The sequence below is a fragment of the Puma concolor genome, chromosome E2 (genome assembly GCF_028749965.1).
Source record: "Puma concolor isolate L17-30 chromosome E2, mPumCon1.1.hap2, whole genome shotgun sequence".
Taxonomy (NCBI): domain Eukaryota; kingdom Metazoa; phylum Chordata; class Mammalia; order Carnivora; family Felidae; genus Puma; species Puma concolor.
This window is the reverse complement of record NC_141681.1, coordinates 42,256,603-42,283,079: the sequence shown is the minus strand read 5'-3', so window position 1 is coordinate 42,283,079 and position 26,477 is coordinate 42,256,603. Positions and strand designations below refer to the sequence as shown.

The following is a 26,477-nucleotide window of genomic DNA, read 5'->3' as shown; positions in this document are numbered from 1 at the left end:
CGTCCACTTGCTGGCTGGCTTTAATGTTTCCTAATTCAGATTCAGTCAGTCTCTAAAGACCGTTGGTCTCTCTGGACATGGAATAAATGAACATGACTCTTCTGTATTCAACTCTATTGCTGCCTTAGACTTGGAGAGAATATTTTATTACACTGAGAGAATACTTAGTTGCTGTTACTTTACTAATGATGAACAAATTTTAAAACATACACGATACATTAAAACGAATTTCTGCAGGTGAAAAACACCTTGCAATTAAATAATAGCGGCGCATACCGCCGTCACACATGGTGAGACAAACAACGGCTTCCTTAAGATTGCCGTTTCCTATGTGACCTCTGGCCAGGCAGCAGGGATTCCCACGCTTGTTAAACGTTACTATGAGAATTTTACGAAGTACCACAGAAAGGTGTCGCCTACCCACTGATTTCCTTGGGGGGAAAAGGCAGTATATCATAAGACATTTTACAAGAGCTAGCTTCTATTTTAAAATTTAAGTCATCTCTACAAAGGACAATTGATCGAGACAGAATAAAAGTTAAGCTGGTCAAACAAGGCTGCACAGATTACTCAACTTCAGTTGGCCACAGCAGATTTATACTGTAGCTAAGAAGCAGCTTCAACTTCACTGCTAAGCATGTGCACCTCTGGAGCTCGTGCTATGACCTACGGCGCTAAATGACGACTGTCCCCACCGAGAGGAGAAAGCGCGGCTCACCTTCGCTGCCGGCAGCATGTCCAGGGAGTCCAGTGTGAACAGCACTAATGCTTGCATCAGCATCATAAACTGATTAAATTGCCATGTCAGACTAAAGAGAAAAGTTGATACGAAAATGGCAAGAAGTGTCAGCCTCTGTAAAAAGAAAACCTGAGTATAATTTACATGTCTCTAGGAAGAAAAAGCCTTGCAGATAAGTTTTCTCAAAAGCAGCCAATGTCTATATAAACCAAATAGAAAAACCATAAACTGTTGCTCTGAAAACCCTCGCACTTGTTATTTGAGCTCTAACTGTCCTAAAGTGACACTGTGCACGGAAACATCCACGTAAGGAACGTGTACACTGTGCATAGAAACATCCATGTAAGGAACGTGTACACTGTGCATGGAAACATCCACGTAAGGAACGTGTACACTGTGCATGGAAACATCCACGTAAGGAACGTGTACACTGTGCATGGAAACATCCACGTAAGGAACGTGTACACTGCATGGAAACATCCACGCAAGGAACGTGTACACTGTGCACGGAAATAGTTACATAAGGAACGTGTACACTGTGCACGGAAACATCCACGTAAGGAACGTGTACACTGTGCATAGAAACATCCATGTAAGGAACGTGTACACTGTGCATGGAAACATCCACGTAAGGAACGTGTACACTGTGCATGGAAACATCCACGTAAGGAACGTGTACACTGTGCACGGAAATAGTTACATAAGGAATGTGTACACTGTGCATAGAAACATCCACGTAAGGAACGTGTACACTGTGCACGGAAATAGTTACATAAGGAACGTGTACACTGTGCATGGAAACATCCACGCAAGGAACGTGTACACTGTGCACGGAAATAGTTACATAAGGAACGTGTACACCGTGCACAGAAACATCCACGTAAGGAACGTGTACACTGTGCACGGAAATAGTTACATAAGGAACGTGTACACCGTGCACAGAAACATCCACGTAAGGAACGTGTACACTGTGCATAGAAACATCCACATAAGGAATGTGTACACTGTGCATAGAAACATCCACGTAGGGAACGTGTACCCCACAGTCTTATGGAGGCGCTAATGCTCCAACTCACATCTCAAGAGCAACGGCTTCAGGACTCTTGACAGTTTTGCAGACATTGTGTGTGGGTTTGCTGCAGCTATTTAAGGGCAGATTATGTAGAGTACATTTTTAACATCAGAAAGGAAAACATTTTCTTTGCAAAGTAGGAGAGGGCTCAGGAAGAGGAAACTTCGTTTGACTCAAGTTAAAAACTGGTCACGGAATAAGAACTATTCCCGTGCAGTGCGACACTGTGCATGTCACATCTTTCGAAGTTTCTGAGACAAAACTGGAGAATTAAAAATATATATACAGTATTATAAAAACTTACCTCAGAAAGAGGCTGTAAGTTTGGTCTCAGGAAATATGTAATTGCCGCTATCTGAATTGCAAAGAATGGCAGAGCCCAATTCTCTCTCAAGGGGATGGTAAACTCAACTCTCGTAGTATCTATCCTGCACAGAGAAAACACAAATGGCCAAAGGAATCATTTTTACTATAATTAGCTGAAAGCTTTCCTAAAGGGAAAGATCTAGGACATTAACTATACTTAGATTCTGGTTGTCAGTTCTCGACAGTCATGATATGTCCTCATCATTATCATCCCTGTAATACCAAGTTGCACTGGGAAAATGTAAGGAACCTGTCCCCAGGTATGCAGCTAGCTAAGTGGTGGAACTGGGGTCCAATCCACGGTGGTGATTCCAAACCCCATGCCTAACTGCCTCGCACGTTTATTTCCTTCCAACTTCATTAGTGCAAACTGGCATTGTTTTGCATTCTCCCTCTCCGTGTTTCTCTAGTGCTTAAATCTGAATCTTAAATTTGTCACTGGTAATAATTTTTGAAGGAGCCTCTTGTCTCTCTGGAAGGGAAACCGCCAGAGGGCAAGTACAGTTGAGCTTTCACCTTTGGTTAGCCAGTACCAAAAGCATCCCCACACATACTGGGCACTCAATACATGTCTTTTATTTACTTTAATAGAACAACAAATTTGCCTTTCATTTACTCGTAGCAGGAATAATATGTTAAAATGTTAAGAGGCAGTATACTCTTGGGTGTTTTCATACCCTGCATTTGAATTCTGACCGAGACTTAGCTGGGTGTATGTGTCTATGACTTTATCAGTATATAAAAAGACACAATTTTGTAAGTAATATGTGTGTTTGTGTGTGTGTGTGTGTGTGTGTAAGCTTAACCTTTTAAGCTTTAATTTTCTCATCTCTAAAATGTTAATAGTATCTACCCTATAGGGTTGTTAAAAGAATATAAATAAAGCATTTTGTAAAGTGGTTGGCATACAGTAAACACTCAATAAGGTTATATTAAAAAGTAATTTGCTTAGGATTATAAAGTAAAATCAATATTAGAACTTGTGCTCAAGTTTTAAGACTCGTACTGAACATTGGTGTTGCTACTGTAGATCAGGAAATTAATCAATACATCTTGACTATGTTTTTTAAAAAGTGCTATTTAGTGCTCTTGTATTTAGAATGATAGATATTAACTAAGTAACATAAGAACTTCCCTGCATCTGAACAGTCCTTTATGCTTTGTTAATTATGAGCGACACACAGCCCTATTAAGGTTAACAGTAAAGATATCATTATATGTCTTTAAGAGATGAGATATGTGGCCGGAGAAATATTGATCACACATCAAACTGTAGTACGACTGGAATTATCATGGTGATTCTCCTGACCTATAATTCAATGTTCTGTTCCTCAGCTGGAAATATACATAAGAAGAACTTTCTACCTTGCTAAAGAAGACAAGTACACAGCACTACGTAAACCAAAGAGAAAATACTCCTACATAAACAAACGTGGCAGAACAACTTCCTTTGAACTAGAAATGAGGTAACTGTGTTTTAACTTACGTCTTCAAAAGGGAGATGGGAAAACGGATTCCAACTCACCTATTCGTGACATACCAGAAAGCTGCCAGCAGTCCTGACAGCCACGTGCCACTAAGGAGCCAGCTGGTTATGTAAAGGGCTGTGACATAGATCGCCTGCAGTCCAAACAAGGTGTAAATATAAAAATAAACTGGCTCTAAATATTTCTGAAGAAAGGAACAAGAAAAAATATTTGTTATGGAAGCCCTAATCCTTTTCCCTGTCACTTAAAAAATATGATAGTAGAGGGGTGCCTGACTGGCTCGGTCAACAGAGCAATGTGACTTTTTTTTTTAATTTATTTTTTTGATGTTTATTATTTGAGAGAGAGAGAAAGAGAGAGAGAGAGAGAATATCCCAAGCAGGCTCTGTGATGTCAGCATTGGAGCCTGACGTGGGGCTCAATCTCATGAACCGTGAGATCATGACCTGAGCCAAAAGCAAGAGCTGGCCACTTAACCGACTGAGCCGCCCAGATGCCCCAGAGCACGTTGACTCTTAATCTCAGGGTCACAAGTTTAAGCCCTAAATTGGACGTGGAGCCTACTTAAAAAAAAAAAAATTTGAAAAAATATATGACACTGGAAATGTAATATTTGGAATCTTGGTGTTAATTACAAGCAATAAACATACATCATCAGTCCTTTTTGTGCAAAAGTGTGTGGGCAGGCAGCCTTTCTTCCCCCCGGCAGAGTAGAAGAGGGAAAGGAGCCCTCGAGGGCTCTGGCTTCATTCTTTAGACAAACTGTACGTCTACCTTTGCCCAGGATTGCCTTATTCACACGAAGCGGTCATTGTGATTTGCTAATTTCCAGTTTTTAAATTTCAAGGATAACTGAGGAGTGACTGATTACACGTTTCTAAATGAAAATATGTACCAGTCTCTAGACTGCACACATATATGATAAGCCAGGAAGTATCTATGTAAAAAATACCTTATAAAAACAAGTAAAAAGCAAAGTTCACAACATATCTGGAGAACACTGGGATACTGTTGCTTTTTTACCAAGCCAGCTGAATATCAGAATAACATATGTGAAAGTTTCAACTTAAGATAGCAGATTTTGACTTTCATGTGATATTAACAATTCAGTGTCACAGAACATAACATACCTGTATGGGTAGAACTCTATATAAAATACTGAGAAAAACTTCTTGGTAAATATTCATTCGTTGGAGAAGGTTAATTGTCCTCATAGACTCAGTTTTGTTATCATATATTAAGCCATGAAAACCTAAGGTTGATATTTGAAAGATCAGGAAAAAATAATTATAAATTATTCATTCATTTAAAACCATCCATAGATTCTTTAGTGTGTGCCAGAGAATGTGCTAGGCATTGGGGATATAATAGTAAGCCAAAAACACAGTCCCACCCTCAAAGAGCTTACTGTATATTAGATGGGCATTTACATGTTTACACAAACATAGGTAAATTATAATTCTCGTGCATACAATGAAAAAGAAAAGCTCCTATGTTCTGTTATAATAATGTAGGCAAGAGGATTTTATATCCCTGCTCTGTCCTCCTGCCACAAGGCCTACAATACCTCTTTTGGGGGTGTAAGTAGCCTCCCCCGCTTCCCTGGGATAGGTTTGGCCATTTGACTTGCTCTGACCAATGGCAAATGTGAGAGGATGTGACATCTTTTAATAAAAGATGATGCATGTTTCCACCAGCAGTGTGGCTATTTCCCTCTGTCATGACAACAGCAGGTTCCAAATGGGGGCTGGATAATAAAAGCAAGAGATAAACCTGTTGTTGCAGAATTCTATGGCTATATCGAGGTCATTTACCACTGCAACCAAGCTGAGTAAGTAATAGAAGGCATGAAGAGATAGTTCATAGAAGAAAATATGCATATAGTCCTTACACATATGAAAAGACACTCAACCTTGCTCCTACTGTAAGTGCAAATTAACACTACACTGAGATACCATTTCTCACCTATCAGCTTGGAAAAAAAATTCAGTCTGACAACAGGGGCACCTGGGTGGCTCAGTCATTTTAAGCGTCTGACTCTTGATCTCGGCTCAGGTCCTGATCTCATGATTCGAGAGATGGAGCCCTGCACTGGGTCCTGTTTGGGATTCTCTCTCTCCGGCTCTCTCTCCCCCTCCCCGGCACGCTCTTTCTCAAAAAAAAAAAAAAAAACTTAAAGAAGTCTGACGACATACTCAGTGTGGTTCTAAGGAAGTAAGGTCTCTCATACGCTACAGTCGGGAAAATAATTTTAGCACCACCAAGCAAAATTACATGTGCATTTACCTTTTGATCTGGCCTAGAAATCAGTCCTAAAGACAGACTGGCAAAAACACAAAAGAACACAGGCCTCAGATCATTCCTGCAGTGCCCTCTTTAAAAGCAAAAGATCAGAAGCAACCAGATGTCCATCAGCAGGAGGTGTTCTGGACTGAACTGTATCCCTCCAAATTTCTGTATTAAGGCCCAATCCCAATGCGTATTTGGATAGGGTCTGTAAGGAGGTAATGAAGGTTAAGAGACGTCATAAAGATAGGGCCATAATATGATAGGACTGGTGTCCTCAGAAGAGGAACAGACAAGAGAGAGCTCTTTTGCTTTCTCTGTGCACACATACAGGGGAAAGGCCAAGTGAGGACACGGCAAGAAGGTGGCCATCTACAAGCCAGGAAGAGAGGCTTTACCAGAAACCAACCCTGGCAGTACCTTGATCTTGGACTTCAGCCTTCAGACCTGAGAGAAAATCAATTTGTGTTGTTTAAGCCACCTGGTCTGTCATGGCAGTCTTGCCAGACTAACAGAGGCGTGCTACAGACTGTCTGTGTCCCACCAGAACTCATAAGCTGAAGCCCTAACCCCTAACGTGATGGTATTTGGAGGTGTGGCCTTTGGGAGGTAATTAGGGTTAGACAAGGTCATGACAGTGGGGCCCTCGTGACGGGACTAGTGACCTTGTGGGAGGAGACACCAGAGCTGGTTCTCTGTCTCTGTCTTCCACGTGAGGGTGCAGCGAGAGGTGGCTAACCGCAAGCCAAGAAGAGACTCTTCACCAGAACCAGGATTGGAACTCTAACCTCAGACTTCCTGCTTCCAGAACTCTAGGAAGCTAAATTAGTTTTTTTAAGCCACCCAGTCCATGGTATTTTGTTATGGCAGCGTGAGCAGATGAAGACAAGAAAGCTACCTGAATAAACTATGGTTATCCACACAAACGGAGTACTATGCAATTACAAAAAGAATTAGGAGTATCTTCATGTTATATTATAGCGTGATCAAGATTTTTGACAAATGAAAAAGCAAAAAAAAGGAGAACAGTATATACAGTAATAAAGGAGATATATGAATATATAAAGTATTTGTTTCTATTAAAAATACTGAGACTAGGGGAAAAATACTGATAGTAGAAGAATAAAACAAAATCTAAAAAAAATGGTTACTTAAAGAGTGTAGAAGGAAATAAGATGGAAGGGGCGGGGGGGGGAAGGACACCTCCCTGAATGCTCCCTGTTTTACTGTTTGACTTTGGAACCATGTAAAATAAACTTTTTTTAGAAGTATAAAAAACCAAAATACAATTTTTTTACAAAACAATCCTGGAAAAAACAAAAGAAATATAAAACAAACCTATTAAGTCGGTGGCTTGGTCACACAGAAAGAACTCTTTCCAATGACAGAGGAACGTGAAAAAAAATTGTATATATACACACACACAGACACACGTAGTTGGTTTTATCTTAAGGACAAAAAGAACTACGAAGACAGCCTGAATTGTTTTCAGGTAATCATATTAGAAGCAACATAATTACTACTGCACTGAAAGTGGTGTGTGTGTGTGTGTGTGTGTGTGTGTGTATACACACTGTGTGTATATGCATAGTTGTACACAACAGCTAAATGATAATGTTAATATTGTAAGAAACCAAAATTTTCAACTTAAGAAGAGATACAAATATAAAATCAAAAAAAGTAAAAACCCTGTTATACTAACTTTGAACTGAAAATAACTATATTCCTATTTTTTTCTAGGAAAAAAAATTCACATCTCCTGCCTCTTCTCACTAAAAAGGACTGGAAACAAGGACCAATCTAGTAGTAAAAAGTATCCCTACCATCCATCCAAACTGTGGGCTCTAAATAGCCACTAAAGAGAACTCGGTTCCTTGGAGAAATGGTGGATCCTAGGTCAGGGTGGAGATACACAAAGTGGATAAGAAATATCTTGTCATGCCAAAAAGCGAGGGAGTTTTCAACGACTCCTGGAATCATGTCAAAAAGACAGCAGCCAATCTGAAGGGCATCCCGCTGACCAAAGATTGGACAATTTAAATAAGAAGAATAATGCAAAAGATCAAAACACATCAAAGATGTTAAAAACCCATGCTTTCTGATGATATATAAAAGGCAAAACCTTTAGCGGATGCAAGAGGGCAACTCATGCTAAAACACAGGAAAGGAGCAATCCAACCTTTTCTTTAGGAACTGAAATTCTGAGTTACCAAACAGTTGATGAGAAATCATTGTTCTCTAGAGATGAATTCCCTCTGATAATGACGGAAGGAATTATAGAATTCAAATATTACTGTCCTTATGAAGTTAACGGCTTTAGGTAATGGTCACCAATGGTGCTAACCCATCAGAGGAAAGGCTAAATGAGAACTTAGTAAGTATTGGATCAGTCTAAACCCTAAAAGAGATGGTGCACATTACGTGCCCCACTGTGGAAGTGGGCACCACGTGTTTGACAGAACCTAGACCTGAGCACGCCTCCAGACCCAACTACCAATTCATAGGAGATACAGGCAACAGAGAATCATGAAATGACACCACGGGGCTCCTGCAATATCCAGAAAGTGAAAAACTATCAGACAAATGAATCTGGGGTTTCAACAAAAAATTACAAGAAAAAAAGATGGAAAGAAACCTACAGATTAAAGGAAACAAGGAGACAGAGCAAATGACTGCAATGTGTGGACTTTATTTGGATCTCAAAAACTGTATTAAAAATCTGCAAGACAATCAGGAAAATGAGAACACTGACTGGGTATTTGATAGTAAGAAATTTCCCAATAACAATTGGGATACCACAAGTGTGATAATGGTAACATGGTAATACTTATGAAAGGGGTTGCCACCCTTTAAAGAAATACACTGATATATTTACAAATGCGGAATATGACGTCTTGGGGTTTTTCCAAAATAATCCGGCCTGAAGATGGCGGGTAGAGAGGAGACAAGATTGGTCATGAGTTGGTAACTGTGGTAGCTGGTGACAGACAGGTGGAAATCCATCAGAGGAGTCTCTCTACCCTTTTATATGTTTGGAATTTTCTAGAAGGAAGATCTTAACAAATGACTTAGACGAAATGAAACAGAGGAACCAATGAGTTTGTGGTGATAGAAAATACTCATATTTACCTTTAAGAGCAACTCTGAACTTTAACACTATTGGTATTTTGACAGTTGGGGCCTGATAATTCTTTGTTCTAGGAACATTGTAGGATGTTTAGCAATATCTGTCGCAGTTCCGTCCATTCCAGTAGCACAATCTTCCCAATCTACCCCAGCTGTCACAACCAAAAATGTATCTGCATGTTTCAGATGTCTCCTTGGGACACAACTGACCCTCCATAAGAACCACCACTTTAGAGGATGCTAGAGAAGCAAATCACAACTTTGAGAACTCACTGACTCATTTTTCTCAGTAGTCACATTCTATTAAGTTGCAGTGAAAACTGAATTAGCAATACTGAGCCCTGTAGGAAATACAGGGTTATGTTCTTATGAGCCTCTGGTCATCAAGTGATCAACATATCCCCTTGATTTACGTGTTTCTGTTTAAAGACGTCTTCTTTAATGTATACTAGCAATTCGTTAACATTGAACACATGGCCAACAGTATCTAACTCATAACTGAACAAAGCTTATCTGACAAACGTGTTTTCTCAGTGTCCCTTCTTCACAGCCTGCTTGCACTCAGGAACTCCAGACAGTGATTTAGCACTATGCTGGGGGCCATTTTAAACCACAAAATCACCAACAAAAAGCACAAAAATGCAAAAAACATGGCCCCAGGTGGACTGTGAACAGGACGCTGTAGTATGAGAGCTGAACCCAACAGCAGGGCTCCACCTTGTTGGACCTCAGCTGGGAACGTGCCCATCAGGTGATGAAAATTTTTCGCTGCTCTGCACAAGCCTGCGAATGACTGCAAAAGCACCACAAATACTGATTCTGGGGTCACAAATACGTGTTAGTGCATGAGTTTGGAAATATGGACTCTATGAATAACGAAGATCAACTATATGGGGAAAGAAAATCAGCACTTAGCCTGCCTTTTTGTATAAACCGTACCTCAGGGTCACCAAATAGTTGATGAGGAAGAGGTTTCTTAAGTAACAGAGTTCCAGCTAACAAACACAAGAGGAATGCAGAATGTCACTTTTGTTAACTACTGAAATAGTGGGTATAGGCAGTGAGCATCAGTGGCTGCTAAAACCACTCAGTGAAAGGCTGATGGGTAATTAGCTTTATTGCATAGGAACCAACTGGTTATATTTATGGCACAAAAAGAAAGATAACATTTCATGTCTCCCACTGTAATAAAATTAGGAGAAGTACAAAACATCACCTGTGAAGAATTCTTGCCAAAAATGTATCTGAATCCAAGTAAAACCTAGCAAATGTCCAAATATGCATTTGGAGCACATCTGTCAGGTGGAGCATATCAAACACAGATTAAGTAGGTGAGATCCTTTTTGGGGTTCTATTAGATGGAGTAAAGCTAACGGGTGCAGGCTCTAAACCACTTGCAAACAGTGAAAATGTGGGAAAATGGCAACTGCAAGGTAAGGGACTGAATGGGAACACTGGGGACAAGGACAACTGTAATTTTTGTCTGTATTACCAAAACGCTTCCTGTTTTTAGACACTACTCCTTCACCTGCGAAGACTTTTTCCAAAATGATCAGGAGAAAAACCAGCAGCAAAACCAGGAAATCAGAAACAGATGAATTCAGAGATGGAGTAGAGCTGAGGAGAGGAGAGTTACATTAAGTATCATATAACTGCTTCCAGAGCCAAACACTGATGATGTTGGCAGGGAAAAACTACACAAGTTCACAGAAAAGCTACACAAGTTCTATAAAGCATTCTAAATGCTTTAGTGCAAAATATGTTTGGCGGAAATAGCGGAAGGGGTGAAGCAGATCCCACTAAAGTCATCAGCTGTAATTACCTTGCATGAGGGTCGGAGCCTGCAGCATTTGCTTGTAGTAGGAGTAATACAGTCCACATTCTGTTCTGAATGAGATCTCTCGCTCCACTTCCTGAAATAAAGTGAGGTCTACTGGGTTTACATGACCTAGTTTGTTTTTTTAAATCTATCGTCACTGTAGAAACGGGATCCAGAACTACAACTTAAAAGGAAAACAAACAAACAAACAAACAAACATACAAAACCTCTCAAAATATAATCTTAAGAAATTTTGGCAAACAAGAACAATAGAAGGCTGATGACTGTTGAAGCTGGGCATGTATTACAGGAGTTTATTATACAATTCTCTCTGCCTTTGTGGATGTTTAAATTTTCCATAACAAACCATTAAAAAAAATTTTTTTTAACATTTATTTATTTTTCAGAGACGGAGCACAAGTGGCGGAGGGGCAGAGAGAGGGAGACTCAGAATCTGAAGCAGGCTCCAGGCTCTGAGCTGTTAGCACAGAGCCCCACGCGGGGCTTGAACTCACAGACCGTGAGACCACGACCTGAGCTGAAGTCAGATGCTTAAACGACGGAGCCACCCAGGCACCCCCATAACAAACCATTTTAAAACATGGAGACAACTGATTCCATCTGCACTGATGTTTCAGAGTTAAGGTTTTTCTTTTATTTCACACAAATTAAAACTTAAAAAAACACAAAACAAAACCATACCACCAATTCTTATGTAATATTAGAATCAAAATAGGGACAGTATAAAAAAATCTCCCAAGTGAAAAGAACTATAATTGCGTTAGACACCTACCTAAAAGCTAACAGTATTATGTAAGATTAATAATTTTCTTTTTATTCTAAGAACATAAGGTACTAAGTCTTAGTAAAATGAGACAGACCTTTTACATGTGAATTTCAGTTTGACAAATATAACCTTGGTGGAAAGACACTCTTGTAGGGAAACAGATACAAGAAATACTCAGTTTTGTAAAACTGAAAATTTAAAGTGATACCTATTAGTCAATTTGGTTGTAAGGTGCCATCAAGAAATTTAAATTTTAAATTAACAAAATACGGAGGCAACTGGTAAGGAGGATGGGGAAGACATTCTGGACTAGTCATATTACTATTCTTAGATACTGTAGTTCATATATGTAAAAAACAGTGTAAGTGAATGAAAATTACAACTTATGTCATTATAGATTCTCTTACACCAACGTTCAAAGAGCCAGGTCCTGGAATCTGGCACACACTGTCTGAAATGTATTTCCATCTATGTGCTTCCTACTGCAACAGATCCCTATTCCACAAACCCAATTTTATTGGGGGAAGATGATAAACACGAAACATGGTATGTTCTAGAGGATAAGCTGCTTCTAATACATCTTTGTTTTCCCCTATCTCTAACTATTTTTCAAATCATAATAAACATCTCATGAAAAGAGCCACCCAAGCTATTTATCTTCAGACCTGAAATTATTTAATGTACTCTTTCTACCCTTTAAATATTTCTCCTATCCTTAAAAAATATATAAATCGATTCATGAATAAAGCATTGAATAAGTACTCAGTTATCCGAGTATAAATGTCCAATTATTGACCTTCAGAAACAAACTTATGTTTTATCATTGTTAACCCTTCTTTAAAAAAACAAGAGGAGGGGCGCCTGGGTGGCTCAGTCGGTTGAGCGTCCGACTTCGGCTCGGGTCATGATCTCGCGGTAGTTCGAGCCCCACGTCAGGCTGTGTGCTGACAGCTCAGAGCCTGGAGTCTGCTTCGAATTCTGTGTCTCCCTCTCTTCCCGCCCCTCCCCCCACTCATGCTGTCTCTCTCTCTCTCTCTCAAAAATAAACAAACATTAAAAAAATAAAAAACAAGAGGAGGGTGGAGTAGCAAACCTTATTTACTGGGCTTCCTTCTGTAGAAAACAAATTTATCTTGGGGAAATCAAACATGGAAAACAAGGCCCAGGCGGGTTCTGAAATTCACTTTCATTGGCACCCTCGCTTTATAAAAAGGACAGTATGTGATGGAGCTCTTTTAGCTTCTGCATTTGCTACTGATTTGTGTTGTTATCTTTCATAGCAGTAAAGGCGATTCTTAGCAGTCATGTTAATCTGTTCATCTTTAATTTTTGAGAAAAACTGCTCTACTGCTTTTCATAACACAAAACTAAACTGGTATCGCCTGTTTCTACAATGTTCACACTCCTACTAGGTCAAGTAGCCATAGAGGCTGTGAATTGATGTTAACTGAGCAAATGTTAGCTTTTGTTCATGCATATCAGGGAAAAAACCCACAAAGTTTAATTACATTCGGTTTCTTCTCTCCAGCTGCCTTTCAGTGTTCAAAGCACGGCTGTCTTCAATGGAATACTCTTAACGTCAAACCTACATCCCCAAATCAAACTGGAGAGCCAGATCAATCACTCACGTGAAGGGGGCTTTATATCCAACATGGCTCAAGAATACAGGAAGAGTGACTTCATAAAGATGGAAAAACAGAAAAAACCCACCACTCCAGGTACAAAGGTAGAAAGCTTTTGTGCCCCACCCCTCTCTTTAATACACCCAGAAAGCGTAAGGAACAGAGGGGGTCCTAATTAGTAAAAAAGCATTCACACATGATTAATTGGTAATCTTGGCACCAGCTGTATGGAACCAAATGCTATACTTCATGAGACAGACACTTGCAAGCTTTACATCTGCTTCATGCTAAGAGAACATCTGCTTTACTCATTCAAACACTTTTCCAGTTTTACAGCAATTTACACTTTGCAGGGTGGATTGTGCCAATGAAAATGTACACCAATAGAAATTACCCTCTAAAGAATGCAACATGAACAAATACTTCATATTTTCATTTCCATCAGTTCCACAGGGAAAGTGATGTCGGGAGAATGAAAACATTTCTTCTGGAGATAATGACAGAAAGAAACAGACAAAAGCGGTGTTATTTTTAAGGAGCTGTACAACGAAAACCATTTAATAGTAGTTTATATAGTAATTTGACAAAAATACTAAAAGGAAAAAGCATTAAAACAATGACTGCTCACAGTGAGTGATCTGGGTCCCCTAGAAACACACAAAATGTAACAGCGCCTTTTAGGCAAATGACACCACATCTGCCAAAGGAAACCTCGCGTTAGTTTTTAAGACTCTTCATGTAAATAACTTTTGTTTACAAAAACTGTGTCCAAACTGAGTAGGCTGCTGGTGGTGGGGAAGCCACGGAAAGACTAACTTTACAAATGCAGTCTGTTTCAGGAGCAGGTAACAAATCATCTCACCAAGAAACAGTAGCTCACGATAAGACAGCTGTTCTTGAAGTTTCGTACTGGGAACCAAGCCCTTAGCAGACATTCTTAAGGCATGTACTCTGTTCATTGTCTGGTGAGCCCCCTGTCCATCTGTCAGAGTGGAATGATCTTGTCCTAGGGCTGAGAGCTTCGTGTGGGGGCAGGCTGGGGACAGGCTGGGCTACTGCTGACAGCACACCCCCCCGCACCCCCGGCACCCACCGGGCTCACACAGAAGCATCCACCACTCTTGGTACCACTGGACTTACCACTTGGCTAGTTAACTCTATGTATTCTAGAGAGTCCTTGCTGAGTGAGAGTATTCAGTGGGAAGATATGCAAATTCTGTAACATCAAACGAATATGAGAATAACAGTGGAAAATATTAGCATAAGAAAAGACTGAAAAAAACTGGTAAAAATTGAGTGACATGAGTGGTTTTTTAGCTAAATGAGAATTATTTTTCCTTATCACTGAACATTTCTTTGCTGGGGAAACAAAGGTACAAAACTTTAGTCCTCGACTCCAAGGGGTTTAGGTTTCAATGAGAAAGAATAATGCATTTTTGTAAGGAAAATGACTATTGAAGGAAAGGTATCAATTAGAAGGGATGAAGGGCCTTTTGCCTGCACTATTTTTTTTAAATGTTTATTTTAAGAGAGAAAGAGAGAGCACACACACGAGGGAGAGAGTCAGAGAAAGAGGGAGAGAATCCCAAGCAGGCTCCGTGCTGTCAGTGCAGAGCCTGATGTGGGGTTCCTTCCCACAAACAATGAGATCATGACCTGAGCTGAAATCAAGAGTAGAATGCCCAACTGACAGGGCCACCCAGGTGCCCCTGCCTGAACTATTAAACCAGCTCCCACTGGATTCTGGATTTCTAATTGGTCTCTTTTTCCTCTATCTTCCTCATTCATTCATTCATTCATTCATTCAACAAACAGCTACTGACCAAAAAGTGACAAGCGTTCTCTTGCTGAGATTCAGCAGGGAACAAAGGAGATGCAAATCTTTGTCTTCATGGAATTTATAATCTAGAACAGAGGGAGAACAAATAAACGTGTAAAATATAAAAAGCAGAAGAGGGGGATGGCGAGGGGTCGGGTGTTGTGATCTTGCAGTTGGGTGGGGAAGGCTGCACTGATGAAGTGACTACTGAACAGAGACCTGAAGAGGTGGGGCAGTGAGCCATGTGGAGGAGAGCCTGTGGGTCGCACAAGACAGCTCATGTACACCTTGAAGAACAATGAGGAAGGCAGTGTGGTTTGAGGTGGAGGGAGGAAGGAAGGTCGGGGGGTAAGGCAGAGTGGTGTGAAATAACATGGGGCTGGACACCCAGTCCTACTAGCTAACTAGGACTCCAGACTTGTACTCTGAGCTAGGTGTGTGCGTGGGGAGGTGAAGGAGGTCAGGAGTGTGGTTTCAGACCTGCTGAGCTGGACTGTGAAGGGCTCTGAGCTGCTGTAATAATCCCGGTGGGGATATGGGTTGTGAGAGGTGATCACATTCTACACATTGTTAAAGGGAAACGGACAGGGCTTCACTTGAGAGAACCAGGACTGTTCAAGGGCAGGAGCCCCGAGCCACCGGAGGACGAAGCTGCAATGTACAGAGATGGAGGTGTCAGGAGAAACACCTGAGGGCAGGTACAGTCAGGCGTTTGATGTGGACTTGTTAAGTTCGAAATGCCTGTTGGACATCCCAACTCAGGTGGTCAAGCAGGCGGCTGTATATACAAGTCTGGAGTTCAGGGGAAGGTATGAGCAGGGGACAGACATTCAGGGGCCATGAGTGTAGAGATGGCATTTAAAGCTATAGGTAAGATTGTTCTTAGAAATGACAAATGGACAGAAAAGTACAGAGATGAGCCCTGGATTCTCTGCCAACAAGAGGTCAGAAGGCTGAGGGGTAGCCTGTGAAGGAGCCAAAGAACCACCCAGAGAGGGAGGAGTAAATCCAGGAGAACCTGCGTCCTGGAGTCCAGGAAAAATGAGGACTGAGACATGACCACTAAACTGAACAACAGGAACTTTTAGAGAGCAGTGCCATGGCTGAAGCCTGCCTGGGGTGGGCTCAAGATAGAGATTAAGAAGAGAGGAATAGAGACTGTGGGACTGCACACTTTCTGGCTGTGTTTGGGTGTTAAGGTGAGCAGAGCAATGGACAGTAGTAGCTGAAAGAGAAGATGGGGACAGAAGAGCCTTCCCGACCCCAGGATGGGAGAAGGCAGGGGAGACTCAACTGCCAGAGGGATGTAACTTGGCCGAAGGCAGGGGAGCAGATGCCACCCACAGGGTGACAAGTCGGTGCACACGGGCACAGATCCAGGCAGATGTGGGGCTGAAGCACGTGGGAGGTCTCTTCAGCTTGCTCCTCCTTCCTCAGTCGACAGGGTTCCCAAAATGCTACCTCCAAATACGGCACCTTGACTTACTGAGTATCTTAAGCTGAAGGAATGTGAGAAATGGCAGGTGCAGGAAGGCTCTCTGCCTCTCCCTGGTCCCCTGAAGCAGGTCCTAAGACTGTCTTGTGAAAGGTGCACTCCCTCTACCCGGAGGAAAAGAAATCCTTATCTCCGAAGGTGGAGGGGCATGGAGAGGAATCTGAACAAACAGGCTTTGCTAACTAAGTTCAGCCCCTTTTCTTCCTATGATATTTTCCATGTTCTACTCTTTGTCAAATCTAGTATTAAAACGCTCAGGTTTAACCATTTCTTCACATCTTCATTTCCTTATGAAGGTTCTAGTGTCACGTAAAACTTGTCTTAAGTAAATTTGTACGCTCTTCTCGTTAATCTGTCTTTTGTCAGTTCACCTGACAGAACCCCAGCCAGAGGACGCAGGAGGGCAGTGGGTTCCCCTCCACAGTGAAACAGGAAGCAGTGTAACCCTGGGGAAGGTCTGGGGGGAAAAGCAGGGAACAACAGGTTAGAACGGTTGTCTAGGAGAGCTGGGGGGTTAATGGACAAAGGAAGTGTAACAGGACTGCCAGGCAGCACTTTTAAAAACTGACAAATTTGGGGGCGCCTGGGTGGCTCAGTCGGTTGAGCATCCGACTTCAGCTCAGGTCATGATCTTGCGGTCCACGAGTTCGAGCCCCACGTCAGGCTCTATGCGGACAGCTCAGAGCCCGGAGCCTGCTTTGGATTCTGTCTCCCTCTCTCTCTGCCCCTCCCCTGCTCATGCTCTGTCTCTGTCTCAAGAATAAATAAAAGCATTAAATTTTTTTTTTAATCTGACAAGTTTTAAAATAAAATATTTTGGTTTCTGTATATTTAAATGTGTATTTAGTCCCTGCTACTGAGTTTTCTTATTGCTTGTAATAATTTTTCAGATTCTCTTGTGGTTTCCAGGTATATAATGACATGACCTACAAGTAATTTTACCTCCTCCTTTCCAATTTTTATACTTTTTACTTCTCCTGTTTATATCGCTGGTACCTCCAAAGCAATGTTAAACAATAGTACTAACAGATAGCTTTGGCTTGGGATACGCCTCTAGCCACATGTGCCTACTTAAATTTAATTAAAACTAAAAATTCAGTTTCTCAGTTTTTGAACACAAATGGCTAACGGCTAGAGTATTAGTAATACAGCATGAAGAACTTTTCATCATCACAGAAAGTTCTGCTAGATAGATAGCACTGTTCTAGTGTTTCCCTAATGGGGAAGGTCTTAGCATCTGGTCTGAAATGTATTCATGCTATATTAAAAAAAAAGGATGCATCTATTTTTTTAAGTTTTACCGAGACAGAATTCACATACCATACAATTCACCCATTTAAAGTGTACAATTCAATGGCTTTTACTGTACTCACAAAGTTATACGTGCATCACTACAATCAATTTTAGACCATTTCATTACCCCTAAAAAGAATCACCACTCCGAGTCATCACCCTACAAATCTCCCATGCTTTGTAGCACTGGGCAACACTAATCTACTTTCTCTTTAGGTTGGCTTCTCCGGGACAGTCCATAAAATGAAATGATACAATATGTGGTCCTCTGGGCCTGATTTCATTCGTTCGGCATGTTTTCGAGGCTCCTCTAATGCTGCGGCATGTATCACTCATGCAAAATCGCCAAATAATATTCCATTGTATGGATGTAGCACATTTTACTTACCCATTCCTCCCTTAGTGGACACTGAGGTTGTTTCCTCTTTGGGCCATTATGAAAAACGCTGCTATGAGTATTCATGTACATGTTTTTGTGTGGGTAGGTTTTCCTTTTTCTTGGGTATTTCCTTTGGAATGGGATGGCTAAGATCATTTGAGAACTGTTTCACTGTTTGAGGGTTGCTAGACTGCTTACCAAAGTGGTTGCATCATTTTACATTCCAATCAGCACTGTAAAACATTCCAATTTCTCCACATCCTTGTCAACACTTGTTATTACATGTCTTATTACAGCCCTGCCAGTGGATGTGAAGTGTTATCTCATTGTGGGTTTGAGTAGAACTTCCTGACAGGCTAATGATGTTGAGCATCTTTTTTGCATGTGCTTTTTTAGCCATTTGTATATCATCTTTTGAAAAATGTCTATTCAAGTCCTTTTTTCATAAAAAAAAAAATTGGGCTGTGTTTTTATTATTGAATTGTTATAGTTCTCTCTATATTCCAGATTCAGATCCCTTATCAGGCATATGATCTGTAAATATTTTCTCCCTGAGTGGTGTCTTTTCGTTTTGAAAAGCATACGCTTTGGGGCACAAAACTTTCTAATGCTGAAGAAGTCCAATGTAACTATTTTTCCTTTCCTTTAGTCACTTGTGCTTTTGGTGTATCTAGGATGGCCGAGCCTAACCCAAAGCCATGATGACTTATTCATGTTTTCTTTGCATTTTACTTTTTTAAATATAATTTACTGTCAAATTGGCCAATATACAGGGTGTACAGTGTGCTCTTAGAAGCTTCAGAGTTACATTTAGGTCTCTGACCCACTTTGAGTTAATCTGTGTGTGTGTACGAGGAAGGGATCCAATTTCCTTATTTTACACATGAATATCCATTTGTCCTCAGATCACTTGTTGCAAAGACTATTCTTTCTTCATTTAATTGTCTTGGCATCTTTGCTGAAAATCAATTGGTCATAAATGTAATGGTTTATTTCTGGACTCTCAATGCTATTTCGTCTACCCTAATGCCAGTCCCACACTGTCTTGATTATTGTTGTGAGTCTTCTTTTTTTTTTTTTTTCAAAACTGCTTTGGCTATTCTGGGTCCTTTCAGTTTCCATATAAATGTTAGGGTCAGCTTGTCAATTTCTGCAAAAAGATCCCATTTTGAGAGGGATCTGTCAAATCTGTACACCAACTTGGGGCGTATTGCTATCTTAACAATCTTGTCTTCCAATTCATGAACATGGTTTAAATTTTATACTTCTTTTGTTCAATTTATTCCTAAGTATCTTATTATCTTGTTGCTAAAAGAAACTCTTGTTAATATAATTTTGGTTTGCGCATTGCTACTGTATAAAAATACAATTAGCTTTTGTTTATTGATCTTGTATCCTGCAACCTGGATAAACTCATTTATTAGTTCTAATAGTTTTTTTTAGTGGGTTCTATATAGAAGATCATGTTTTCTACGGAGCCAGTTTTACTTCTTCCTTTCCAATTTGGAGGTCTTTTGTTTCATTTTCTTGCCCGATTTCCCTGATTAGGGCCTCTAGTATAGTGCTGAATAGAAACGGCTAGAGCAGACATTCTTGTCTTGTTCCTAATCTTAGGGGGAAAACTTTTGATTTATCACCATTAAATATGATGTTAGCTGTTGGATTTTTGGCAGACGCCCTTTCTGAAGCTAAAGATCCCTTCTATTTCTAGTCTGTTGAGTGTTTTTTATTATGAAGAGTTGGTGAGGGGTTCCTGGGTGGCTTAGTTGGTTGAGCATCTGACTGTGGCTCAGGTCATGATCTTGCGGTTCGTGGGTTCAAGCCCTGCGCTGGGCTTTGAGCTCACAGTGTGGAGCCTGCTTCGGATTCTCTATCACCCTGTCTGTCCCTCCCCCTCTCACTCTCTGTCTCTTTCAAAAATAAACTTTAAAAAAAAAAATGAAGAGTTGTTGAATTCTGTTAAATACGTTTTTGTTTTTTTTTTTAATTTTTTTTCAACGTTTTTTATTTATTTTTGGGACAGAGAGAGACAGAGCATGAACGGGGGAGGGGCAGAGAGAGAGGGAGACACAGAATCGGAAACAGGCTCCAGGCTCTGAGCCATCAGCCCAGAGCCCGACGCGGGGCTCGAACTCACGGACCGCGAGATCGTGACCTGGCTGAAGTCGGACGCTTAACCGACTGCACCACCCAGGCGCCCCTTAAATACGTTTTTAATGTCTTTTAAGATAATCACATGGTTTTTGTGTTTTATTCCACTGATGTCGTGGGCTCATCTGGCCAATTCTTATTTTGTTACGTGTGTTACAAGAAAATGATACTATATTTTTTCCAAATACCATTTCTTGCATCTTTTGAAGTACTAACAGAACAAACAAGTGTATTACTAGATTTCTCAGCAATTGCCTTTAGTTTCCTGGTAGAAAAATGACTTTTTCATGGAGCGTTTCACTTTGAACGTGCAACCAGATTCTCCTTATTAGTATTAATTAGAATTTTTGGTTCAACATATATGTAAGTGGGATTAGTCTCTGAGCTTTGTTTTTTTATATTACCTACATTACATACAGTTGATTCTCATCATTCACAGATTTCTGATTTGCAAACCTGCCTACTAACTAAAATCTGTAACAACAAGATTGACAAAAAGTACTCGCTGTGCTTTTGCAGTCATGTGCAGAGCAGTGACATTCTGAGTTGCCTCATGCGCACGGTTCCGACTGTGCTCTGCCTCTTGCTCCAGCTGTCATACAGAAGTGATCCGAAGGTGACTGCGCTAAGGGGCAGTGCAGCACAGTGCCAGAAGCTCTGCGCCCAGGTGGATGGGGTTTCTATCCAACTCTGGTACCTGTTAGTGGGACGGCCTTAGGCAAGTCACTTAACAATTCTGAACCTCATTTTCTCTTTTATAAAATGAAGAAAACAGAATCTACCAGGAGTTCTTAGAACTTAAGACCTATGTGTGACACACATGCACGCGTACACGCATGCACACACACATACACATACACATACACACACACACACACATGCACGCGCGATTTCCCCAGGAGCAATGACTAGTATTCTCTAATTCAGTGTTCTCGGTGACTTTTAGAATATAACTGCTGGGAATAAGAAAAATTGACTGTAGTTATATTCTGATCCTCAGTTTTGGTGTGTTATGCCTGACTCATAAAAATAATCTAGAAGTTTTCTTTCTCTTTGGTGTTCTAGAATGGCTGAAATAGTACTGGAATATTTTGGTTCTTCAGTAAGAGTTTGGTAAAATTCCTCCATAAAATCAACAGGGTCTGCTGTTTTGGGGAGTGCAGGATGGGTAGTTCTTTATTAAGTCTTCTCTATCACATCTGCAGAAATAATTATATTTTCTGGGGCTAGTTTTGCCAATTTATATCCTAGAAAAGCATCCATTTCACCCATTCATCTAATTTGCACGGAATCAAACAGAACAGACCATGTGGCTCCTTCCTATTTCACAGTCTCTATAGTTATTTCTCTGCTCCCACATTTCATCATCTCTGCAATTATTTCTGGTATTTATCTTGGGTATTTGTACTCCCTACCCTATCTTCATCCTTCTTATTTTTTACTCCCCAAATAATCACTCATTTATTATTTTCTTACTTTCTAACTCATCAATTTCTTATTTTATTTTTATCCTTCCTTCTGTTGCTAGATTTTGTTTACTTTCCAACTACATAAGTGGAATAATGAATTCATTTATTTATTCATTCTTATTTCATAATACAATATTTAAAGCTATAAATTCTTCTGAATACTGCTTTAGCTGTATTCCATAATCCAGAAACATGGTTTTCATCATTTTCTAGATTTTGTTTATAATTTCTATAAGTTCAGTTTTTTTTTTTTAATTTTTTTTTTTTAACGTTTATTTATTTTTGAGAAGAGAGAGACAGAGCATGAACAAGGGAGGAGCAGAGAGAGAGGGAGACACAGAATCGGAAGCAGGCTCCAGGCTCTGGGCCATCAGCCCAGAGCCCGACGCGGGGCTCGAACTCACGGACCGTGAGATCGTGACCTGAGCTGAAGTCGGACGCCCAACCGACTGAGCCACCCAGGCGCCCCTATAAGTTCAGTTTTAATGTGAACGAAAAATTATTTATGAAGTTATTTTTCCATTTCCAGAAAGTGAGCTTTTTCTTCTTAATTAGTTATCTCCAGTTTTCATTTAAATGAATGAATAAATTAAAAGAGCATACTGTGAGTCTATGACCATTATCCCCAAAGCCGAGAACAAGACAACTCTATGCGCTACCACAACGTGATAAGGAAATACTATTTCTGGGTCTGAGATTTTTCTCTAGGGCTGAACATATGAATATTTTAGTTAATGTTCTGTGGATAATTTAAAAAGAACATACATTCTGTCATTAGATATTTATAAATTAGATCTTACTATTTTCTCTAGGTCTTCTATATTCTCATTTTTGACCACCTGCTTTTTTTATGGACTAAGAATTAAAACTCAATAGTAATGGGTTTCTCTATTACTTCTTGTATTTCCTGTAGTTTTTGCTTTATAAATTTTGTTAAGTTATTGACACATAGATAGTCCTATCTGTGGTCGGCATCTTTATCACTGAAAAATTGCCTTTCTTTGCCTCATTTTTCTGAGACTTTCTTTCCCTTTTTTTGCAGTATTTCAATAAGTTCTTATCTACACCTTAGATCTAATCCAAGAAACTGTTCTGGGAGAATCTTATGCATATAGTAAGTGATCTGATTTTGCTCTGTGACGCACAGTTTTCATCAGGTGAGTAAAGCTGACGTATATTTATTTATACAAAAATATTGTGGGGCGCCTGGGTGGTGCAGTCGGTTAAGCGTCCGACTTCAGCCAGGTCACGATCTCGCGGTCCGTGAGTTCGAGCCCCGCGTCAGGCTCTGGGCTGATGGCTCGGAGCCTGGAGCCTGTTTCCGATTCTGTGTCTCCCTCTCTCTCTGCCCCTCCCCCGTTCATGCTCTGTCTCTCTCTGTCCCAAAAATAAATAAACGTTGAAAAAAAAAATTAAAAAAAAAAAACATTTTGACATTTTTGTGTTAACACGTTTTCTGTCGCAGTTTTTAGAACAAATCCTCTACTATATTGCTTGTGTGTGTCTTTTAATTTCGAAGGTTTATGTTTTTATTGTAGGAGTTACCTCTAGAACTGTAACTTTCAAGGATGACTTAATTCTTTATTTCTTTTTTTTTAAAAATTTTTTTTCAACATTTTTTATTTATTTTTGGGACAGAGAGAGACAGAGCATGAATGGGGGAGGTGCAGAGAGAGAGGGAGACACAGAATCGGAAACAGGCTCCAGGCTCCGAGCCATCAGCCCAGAGCCTGACGCGGGGCTCGAACTCACGGACTGCGAGATCGTGACCTGGCTGAAGTCGGACGCTTAACCGACTGCGCCACCCAGGCGCCCCTTAATTCTTTATTTCTATGGATAGTATCTACTGAGTTCCTATAACGAGTGATTACAATCTCATGAAATTTGTATTTCCCCCCTGCCCAATTTTACTTGATATTTTCTTGGCATTTTCTTTTATATACATCTGTTTCTTATCATTTTTAAATGAAACTTGACTTCTAGCTATAAAAAATAAGGAAATGGATACCTCCACCATCTTCTACCTTCTCTTTTCCTTCCTCTTCTTTTTACTACATTGTTATTGCTACTATTTCATAGTTATAACATCGCTGAGTATTACTACATTGTTACATCATATATATTTTGTCTATAAATATTTGGTGCTAGTCCTACAGTTAAATACGTTTGTATTTCACCGATAGGCCTTCTGCCATTGTTTTGCCTTTTATCTCTTGGCCGGATAAAGTTTTCCCTCTAACAATTTCTTCAGGTGTTAAAAAAAATAGATTTCTCAGAATCAAAACAGTTTGTTGGGTGCTTTATGCAGGATGGAATGACTGCATTAAAACATATAAATCACATTCTCTTGTCTTCTGCAGACATCATTCAAGATCTTTTAAGCATTAAATGTCACCATGGAAAAGTTGGAAGCCAGATTGACTTGTCTCCCTTTTGTTTGGATGTCTGGGGATTTCTTACTGTTGAAGGCCACCAATTTCACAGAACTATACCCTGCTGATGATCTGTCGAGGCCAAGTTTTCCTGACGCCCCTCAACCTGTAGATTCAATTCATCTTTCATTTTTCAAGTTTTCTTGAATTATATCTTTAAACATGATTCTCCCTTGTTTCATTGTTTTGGTTCTTTTCTTTTGGGACACAAATTATGTGTGTTTGCTGCTGTCTTCCTCAGCTGTCAGCTTCTCCCTACTACTGTAACTGTACGAATTCCATTTCATTTTGTTTACTTTTATCAGTCCAACATTTCTCTTTCTGTGCCTTCTGCAGAGTCTAGTCTTCTGTGTGTTGCTTCCAACACCATCGTCATTGTTACGGTTTTATCTTTTGATTCTACTTCTTGCCTAAATTCTGCCAGTTCACGTTTCAGTTCTTTCTGTTGTCTTCCTAGACGGTATAGACTTTCTTACATCTGTGCTTTGAATCCATCTTCTACGGTGGCAAATGCTTATTATTATTTTTTATTTGTTTATTTTTGAGAGAGAGAGATAGAGACAGAGAGACAGCATCAGCAGGGGAGAGGCAGGGAGAGAGGAAGAGAGACTGAATCCCAAGCAGGCTCTGCACTGACAGACGGGCTCCATCTCACGAAGGTGAGATCATGTCCTGAACTAAAATCAAGAATCAGGAGCTTGACTGACAGAACTATCCAGGTGCCCCCTATTGTATCTGTTTTTTTGTTTGTTTGTTTTTTATTGTGTCTGGTTTTTTTTTTTTTTTAATGTTTATTTTTGAGAGAGACAGAGACAGAATGCGAGTGGGTTGGGGCAGAGAGAGAGGGAATCACAGAATCTGAAGCAGGCTCCAGGCTCTGAGCTGTCAGCACAGAGCCCGACACAGGGCTGCAACCCACGAGCTGTGAGATCATGACCTGAGCCGAAGTCGGACGCTCAACCGACTGAGCCACCCAGGCGCCCCTATTGTGTCTGGTTTTTAATGGGACCTGTTTGGTCACAATTTTCATATCCCTGCTATAAATTTTTTCTGGTGACTGCTCTTCACCAACACTTGTTCTTGGTTCTTCTCTTCCTTTTTTTCTTCCAGTTTCATTGTACAGATCCTGTGCTAGTTCCCTTCTGTATGTGACAAGTTCTTACCAAACCAACTTCTTGCAGGAAGTTCATGTGGGGGACAGGCCAGGGCCACAAGTCAGGCCAGCGAGAATCTTCCTTGTGATTCAGCGTGGTTTACAACAGTGAGCTCTTTAGTCTTTTCCTCATTTTAGCCAACCAAGATTGGCAGCCTCAGAGGTGTGCAACACGCAAGTTCTCTCTTTATCCTGGTCTTCTGAAATTCCACTTGTATAAAAATGGCTTGTCTCTGTGATTACTCCTTTCAGCCTGCCTAGGTTACTTCTCTTTCATACCAGGGCGTCTCCAGGAAAGCTTCCGTCATTACTGCTCACATCTGGCCCCGTGGTTCTCCACAGCGGACCTCGGTCTCACCCCTCAGGATATGCCAGTAACCTTGGAGAACTCGGCTTTGGAGGCTTCCTCCAAAATCCTCTCTCCCTACCTTTCCATGCTCCTCTGAGTTTCACGTGGTTAGGCGGCCCTTCCTCATACACTATGGTTCCAGATCAGAGACCACTCTTAGTTCTGTCAAGGCTGGAAAATAACCATCTCTTTTTCATTTTCCTTATTGCTTTGAGGTAATTCTAAAGAAAGAAGGAACTGACATCTTTACATGGCCACTTTAAAACAAGAAGTTGATTAACAAGCAATTTTAGGGTTTTACCCACACAGTTAGGAACAATCTAACTACCCCAAAATTGGGGAGCTTAGAAACAGTGAAATAACTAAGAGTATAATTTTTTTTTAATTTCGAGTTATATAAACAATCATGTCCATAATAATTGTGGAAGTTGGTATACCTATGTACATATGGAAAAAGCATATGATGTAACATCAGAGAAGTCTGATTTTGAAAACTATGTTGGAGTCATAAATAAGTAAAATATATATACATGTAGGATGCAGAATGGAAGGGAAAACTGAAAACTGGTGTTTGATGAGGTAATGAAAACTGAGTAATGTCTTTTACTTAAAAGTTTTTTGTTGTTGTCACGA

General features: G+C 40.3%; 1 protein-coding gene and 1 long non-coding RNA gene across 5 annotated transcripts in view; one reads left to right on the top strand and one right to left on the bottom strand.

Moving 5' to 3' along the window:
- DPY19L3 (dpy-19 like C-mannosyltransferase 3) overlaps positions 1-26,477 on the bottom strand; it is a 79,206-nt gene that overhangs the window by 40,742 nt on the left and 11,987 nt on the right. For 2 of the 4 annotated variants that reach the window (XM_025914632.2, XM_086689565.1), the window contains exons 4-8: positions 10,899-10,989; positions 4,795-4,916; positions 3,703-3,848; positions 2,116-2,239; positions 719-853 (exon numbers count right to left, since the gene is read on the bottom strand). In XM_025914632.2, coding sequence (XP_025770417.1) covers positions 719-853; positions 2,116-2,239; positions 3,703-3,848; positions 4,795-4,916; positions 10,899-10,989 — 618 coding nt within the window. Of the gene's footprint in view, positions 1-718; positions 854-2,115; positions 2,240-3,702; positions 3,849-4,794; positions 4,917-10,604; positions 10,694-10,898; positions 10,990-26,477 lie in introns of all 4 variants that reach the window. The other 2 variants (XM_086689566.1, XM_086689567.1) reach the window with 2 other exon arrangements.
- On the top strand, positions 7,161-14,237 carry LOC147573508 (uncharacterized). Its single transcript, XR_015244833.1, has 3 exons — positions 7,161-11,534; positions 12,080-12,228; positions 13,211-14,237. It is a non-coding gene; the product is annotated as an uncharacterized LOC147573508 (long non-coding RNA).